General features: G+C 42.3%; 1 protein-coding gene across 1 annotated transcript in view; it reads right to left on the bottom strand.

Moving 5' to 3' along the window:
- Nucleotides 1-771: 771 nt before the first annotated feature.
- LOC114042653 (heparan-alpha-glucosaminide N-acetyltransferase-like) overlaps nucleotides 772-6,711 on the bottom strand; it is a 354,161-nt gene continuing 348,221 nt past the window's right edge. Inside the window, exons 16-17 of the mRNA XM_027861344.1 lie at nucleotides 5,659-5,729; nucleotides 772-851 (exon numbers count right to left, since the gene is read on the bottom strand). Of these exons, the coding sequence (XP_027717145.1) occupies nucleotides 806-851; nucleotides 5,659-5,729 (117 nt within the window). The 3' untranslated portion in view covers nucleotides 772-805. The remainder of the gene's footprint in view (nucleotides 852-5,658; nucleotides 5,730-6,711) is intronic.

The raw sequence follows: 6,711 nt of genomic DNA, 5'->3' as shown, positions 1-6,711 counted from the left end.
TGAAACCTGGCTCTGTCATTTACTACCTACATGACTTTGTGCAAATCCCTTAGCCCCTTTGAGCATCAGTTTCTGCAACTGAAAAAAATGAGGAGATTGGACTAGATGAGGTCCATGTCATTTCTAGATCTCTGATCCTTTCCCTACAGCCCTTAGCAGAAGCTTTTGGCCTTGTTCCTAAAACCAGAAATAATTTACCTAATGCCTGATTCAGGTCTAGGATTCCTTTTAGGGACAGGTGTCAGGGATGCCTCAGTTGTGCTTTGGGGAGGGTGTTGTTTGGGCCCTTTGGGATGGATCACTAAGTTGCTGAAGGGAATGGGGTATAGAAGAAGGTGGGAGCAGATAAAAGGGCAATATAGTCCCAGGTCCTAGTGTGCTGTATTGCCAGAGCAAGATCCTCTGTACCTTGAAGCCCTCTATTCATTTCAAAAGTAGGAGCAGAGATCAGACTGGCTCCATGCCCACAAGACACTTTTTCCTGGAATGGGGTGTGTAGAAATGACAGCTCTTCTCTGCACAGATAGCTCAATTGGATTTAAGACACTTAAAGCCAGAGGCTCAACCAAATTCCTACTTGCACTTTCCAAAATCACCTTCCCCGTGGCCTCAAAATCTGCTTTTCCCCAGTCAAGTGATGCTCACTCATAGAACCCTGTGCCTCAGGCATCAGATCTTAAGGAATACATTCTTTCTAAATAGCAGGAAGGCGATGAAGACCCAGATTGCTGTGCACAGCAAGTCCTGGGCCAGGGGCTCAGCATGAGAGGTGGGTGACTTCATCTCCCAGCTGAAAGGGAAGTAGCTACCCGGGAGAGAATGTCCAACATAAACCAGAATGGAGTTCATTCCTGAAACAAGAAGGTAAAGAGAACAGGGCTTTAATTTACCAGACAGTTCCCCCACCACTCCCTTTCCAAAGGCTCAGAACCCCAGAGCGACGGCAGCTTCAGCACTGTCTGTTGTTTCTGCCCATCTGCAGGCCAGGAAAGGAAGGCCACTAGAGAAAGAGCCTCCTGGAACCTAAATGGAATTTGGCCTCTATAAGACTTCTAGGGTCTGAAGAAAGTAGGGGGAGGACATGAAAGAGTTAGGGTTTGATTATTTCTAACTTTTAAAACTTGGAGTCATAATAATTCTTTGGACTGTTTGGAGAGTTGATGTATGAGACAGAAAAAAACCCCAAGTGTTCGTCTTGATGGGAAAGCAAAGAAACCAGCCTCCCAAAGAGGTGAGCTTTCCCAGTGGGGCTGCTCAGCCACAGCAGGTACCAAAGCAGGAATTAGAAAGTTGGTTATTAGGTGACTTTCAAGACTGCCCTTCAAGATTCTTCATCTTGGCAGTTTCTGTAACACATGTGATTACTTTGGCAGTCTTCCCTATTCTGGTTTTCTTGTTCATATCAGAAAAAACCAGGAGTTCAAGGGTGTGAGTGTGTGTGTGTGTGCGTGTTTCTCTTTGCTGTAGCAAAAATCTGCTTAGAAATAGTCTTACTTATGAACCTCTAGGAGTAACAGTCAGGATAAAATTTCATGTCTAATTCACAAGGACAGTGAATTCCTAATATAATCCAATCCAATCCAATCCAACTTATAGGAATGAATACACACATACATGTACATATACAAATATATATATATACATGCATACTTATATACATGTATGTATGTATGTATGTATGTACATCTTGGGCCTCAGTTTCCTTATCTGAAAAATTAAGGGGTTGAAATAGATGCCCTCTGAAGTCCCTTCTAACTCTATATCCGTAATCCTATCATCACAAATTACATACACCCCATGACTCAGGATTTGATCCACTGTGGATTAGTCAGGTGTGGACTGGATTGTTCCAGGTGTGTTAGCCTTGTTTCTTCCAGCTAGACCATGAGCTTGAAAGCAGACTTCCCATCTTTTTTCTTCTTCTTATATGCCCTACACCAATCATTGTCCCAAATATGGACCTTTACTTATATCCTTCTGTCTACCTAGAATCCACTTTCCCCCTCCCCCATCTTGGTTTATTGAAATCTGACCTATCCTTCAAGGTTGGTGTAAAAAACCCACCTCCTCCATAGAGCATAATTTGATATTTGTCTGTCTCCATCCACGACTGAGTATGATCTCTCCCTCCTCTTAACTCTCAAAACACTTTGTTTAAACCAGTGCTTTTCACTACACTTATCTGTGCCTCTTTTTAAACTCCATTAATAGTTATATACTCCTTGAGGGCAGGGATTTAACTCAATTTAATTAAATTTACAAGCATCAATTAATAGTCTACTATTTCAAGAAACCGTTTTAGGCACTGGGGATAAAAAAAAGAGACAAAAATGAAATCATCCCTGCCCTCCAGGAGTTAATATCTTATTGGGAGAGAACAATACGTGCACAAGTTTGTAAATGCAAAGTGTATACAAAAGTATCCAAAATCATCTCAAGACTTAGATGAAATCAAGAGAGGCCTCTTCTAGGAGACAGAACCCAAGTTATGCTGACACCTTTCTGTCTCACAAACTGCTTTGCACATAATAGATGCTGAATGAATGAATGAATGAATGAATGAATGAATGAATGAATGAATGGTGGATCCCAGGATCCTTACTGGGATCATGAGAGTTCAAAAGATATGCTCTGTCTTCAGGCCTGAAACTACAGCAGGGGGGACAAACCTACCTGTTGGGCTTGAGTTTGGCCTTGAATGTGGGAAATGTACTTTTTTTGATGAGGTCGGCAGTGCTTTGTAGCCATTAAGCAATAACCTGGCTCCTCTCCAGCATGGCTGCATGTCATTTCATGGGGACCTCTGCAGCAGGCAGCCCTGGCTCTGATTTGTATCCACATGTTTTGTTCTTGCTACAAATTCTCAGCTGGGAATGGTCATGATTATGTGCGTCTAGCACCATGATTTCCTGTGATGTAATTGGCTTCCTGCTATCCTGGGGAATGACCAATCTTTTATTAACAGGGGCTTAGAGATTACTAAATATAGGCCACACTCATTCACCTAAAGATTATACGTTTATATAGGCGTATGTTTAGTGTGAGTGAGGACACATATATGACTTTTGCAGTTCCCGAAGTGTTTTGACATCCGTTATCCCATTTGACCTTCATAGTACCCTGTGTAAAATAGATTATTATCCGCTTTTCAATAGATGAGGAGACTGCGGCTCAAAAATGTGAAGGTCATGCAGTCAGTTAGTGACAGAGCCAAGACCAGATGCAAGATCTGAATAATACAGATTATACCATACTACCCTATAGAACATGGATACTGAAAGCATATGAACTCTTTTTCTCATTTGGGAGAAACTAATGGGAGTCTCAGGAATTTGAGTCTCTGGAGAATGAATGTTTATCCTATAAGAGTCCCCAGTTTGTCCAGTTTGGGAATGCTGTGGGAACTAGCCTTCTTCTGAGCCTGCAACTTTCCTGGGAGCAGGTGAAGGAGGAAAATAATGACAGTCTCTCTTGTTTCATCTCCTTTAATTTTCTCCCTCTCTCACGGACAATGTCAGACTTCAGAATCTCAGCCATTTAAGGACCTCAGGTCCTCTCTGCTTCTTACCCTCTCCCACCCCCTCCCACCCCCCAGATGTTAGACTATTGTAGAAACTTGGACCCTGGATAAAGGAGAGCTAAATGTACTTCCTAGGAAAGGGAATGGGGCCTCTCTCTGTTTGAAATCCAAGTGAGGGTAATTCTCCCTCCCCTTCCATATCTGGGGTCCACTTCTTCTTGGAAGGTGGTGGGGAACAGTGAAGGGAGGTCATTTCCCAACCCATATACCTCAAGAACAAAGGGACCCGTGGACCTGTCAGAAGGGGCCTGGCAGGGACGATGGAACTACATTACAACTTAAGGTCATGTCAGGGCCTGAACATATTTCGTTGCAACACTTAGCCCTGCTTTCTCTCCAGCTGCCAAAATATCTGAATAGAGCAAATGGCCCTACTGGTTTCTTGTCCGTATGCATTAACACCTTCTTCCTCTCTGTTGCTCCTAAGAGGACTCATCATTTGTTTCTTATTCCTTACCTGACTCTGTTTCCACCTTCCCCTTTTAGCTAAGATACAGTGATAGTTACTGTCGCAGCTCTCCCAGAAAGGCCTTCACCAGCAGTGTGAGCCTCTGCTGAAGGCTGAGAGGCCTTACATACTGGACTGTCCTCCTACAAGGCCATTAAGAGCTACGTCTGGTGCTTTAAGGCTCACATAGCAATATTATGCCAAGGGATGGTGGGGCAAACTAAACCCCACATCCTTTAAAGTAGTTAAGGCTACATTAATAAGAACTGTGCCTTTTTTTTCCTGCTTTGCGTAGGAGAGAGAAAATAGGTTGAAATAGTCAATGAGGACTCCAGCCTTTTCCAGAAGGTTGTGTTATGGTACTGGGAATCTGCACAGACTAGGACAGGACTGGGAGGAGGCTTCTTAACCTCACTGGGATGATGGGAGGATGAAGGGAGTGCCATATCACTTTAGAAGAAAGTCCTACTTTTAGTTATCACTCAGAGGCAATTTAGAGCGACACTGGGAAAGAGGCTGCAGGTTAATTTTCCATGTGGCTATTAATAAGGAAGCTTGATGCCTAGACATTTAATTATATGTGAAGCATTCAGCAGAACCTCAAGTAAAACCTTATAACAGTAGCAAAGTCATGAAAGTAAAAAGATGCTCCCTCAAGGAACATGGTTATTGAAAGACATGAACTCTTTTTTCTCAATTGGTAAGAACTGACGGGAGTCTCAGAAATTTGAGTCTCTGGGGAATGAGCATTTATCCCATAAGAATCCCCAGCACTTGCCTAATGCTATGTAATTTGCAAACCATTTTCATAGATACAAAGAATATCCTTGTGAGATATACCAGGCAAGTATTATTATCCCCATTTTATAGATAAAGAAACTGAGACCCAGAGAGACTGGTCAGCTTGCCTGTAGGCCTAGGGCAGAGCTAGGAATAGGATCCATATCTCTCAATTCTTAGTATAGGACTTTTACCTAGTTCTTGAGCAAGAGGCTAGCCTAATAAGTTTTCACCCCTAATCTTTTCTAGCAATTGAGAAGCCAGGAAAATGGTATCATCTAGGACATTATGGAGGGAGCACTGGACTCAGAGCCAGGGGAGTGTAGTGTAGTGGAAGGAGCACTGGATTTCCACAAATTCAACAAACATTTTGTTTATTGATCAGGAGACTAACTTGATGAAATTAAAGAATGAATCCCTTGCATGGGAGTATAAAAAAAACCCCCAAACACTGTGTTAGCCACTGGAGGGAGGGAGAGAGACAAAAACGTAAACAGTGGTGGGAAGAAGGCAAAATGTCCTTAAATAACTAAATACAAGGAAATGTGTGATGAGAAAGGAACTGGGGGGATCGGGAAACACTTCATGGAGAAAGTAGCCACTGAGCTGTGCCTTAAAGCAAGATGATTCAGAGACAGAGATGAAGAGGATATTCCAGGCATGGGGCAGGATATGTGCAAATGAAAGGAGGTAGGACAGAAAATGGATGTCTACTTCCTAGGGGAAGCAAGCGGCCCATCTAGGCTGGAATGTAAGGTAGGTAACATACTACACTTTTTTGTCTTTACCTAAAAGTTATGACAGTCCCTCTTCTCATATGATGTCATTGGATAGATTCAAAAGCACTTACCAGAGGTTCTTATTGACTGGAATAAATCCTTCGTTCTGTGTGCCCAGAGTTAGGGTGGCTGAGATAATCCCCTGAGAGATCCAAAATGAAGAAGAAGTCAATAGTTGGCTTTAGAGAAGCAATGGACCACTTCAGGAATCATGGAAACTGGGGTGGACTTGGACTGTGGACAAGGTGACAGCTGTCCATTTCATTGATTGGTGAATAAAGAGGTGTATTGCTTAGTAAGAATGGAACCAGAGACATAGGCTAAATCGGGGGTCAACTTGGATCAGAGAACATGGTTCTGGGAAAGTCACCACCTGTCACAAAGGGCATTCTCTGAAGAGGAAGCAGATGATAGAAAGATTGAGGTTTCCAAATAATTATCCTTCTGATTTTATTGCTTCATGGCAGGTGTTTCTGATCATCTTAGAGACTCTTGTTCTTTTTTTTCTCTTTCATTACAATCAATATGGAGACTTTCAAATGAACTGAGTTGCCAAAGTAGAGTCATTTTACAGAAGTAAGGGGCCTGGAATTTAAGGAATATTCAGGCTGCTCTAAATTATGGAAACTCAAAGAATCTTAGAACTAGAAGACATTTCTAGGATCATCTAATCTACCCCTCTATGGTAGGGTCCATTAAAGACTGTCCCTATTCATTTCTTAGTGTCCAGGCCTATCCCTATCTCTGTCCTATGACCCCTCCCCATTATGATAGGTATTAGATTATATGTGCACCTTAGAATTTTCTAACTGCAAGGGCTATCCTTCCTTGGGAGATGGAAATGAATTGCCATTGCTTGCTAGAGAATATACCCACATGCACACACATTTAGATACAGCTATATTAATCATTGAAGTCATATCCTCATGTTGGAATTTTTGTATATTGGAAGTTTATGTCCATTCTCCTCCCCTACTCATGAAATCTGAGTTAGTACTCATATATAGAAACCCAAAGGAGAAAACTAAACACTTCTGCTAAGGGCCTTTGATCTCTCACTTAAGAGAACAACTCAAGGCCAACCTCTTGGCAATGAATGTCATTGGCAATTTAGGGACAGAGTT

Source organism: Vombatus ursinus, unplaced genomic scaffold (assembly GCF_900497805.2).
Source record: "Vombatus ursinus unplaced genomic scaffold, bare-nosed wombat genome assembly UNPS02000749.1, whole genome shotgun sequence".
Lineage (NCBI taxonomy): Eukaryota > Metazoa > Chordata > Mammalia > Diprotodontia > Vombatidae > Vombatus > Vombatus ursinus.
Note: the sequence above shows the minus strand (reverse complement) of the source record. Positions and strands in the feature narration are given on the sequence as shown.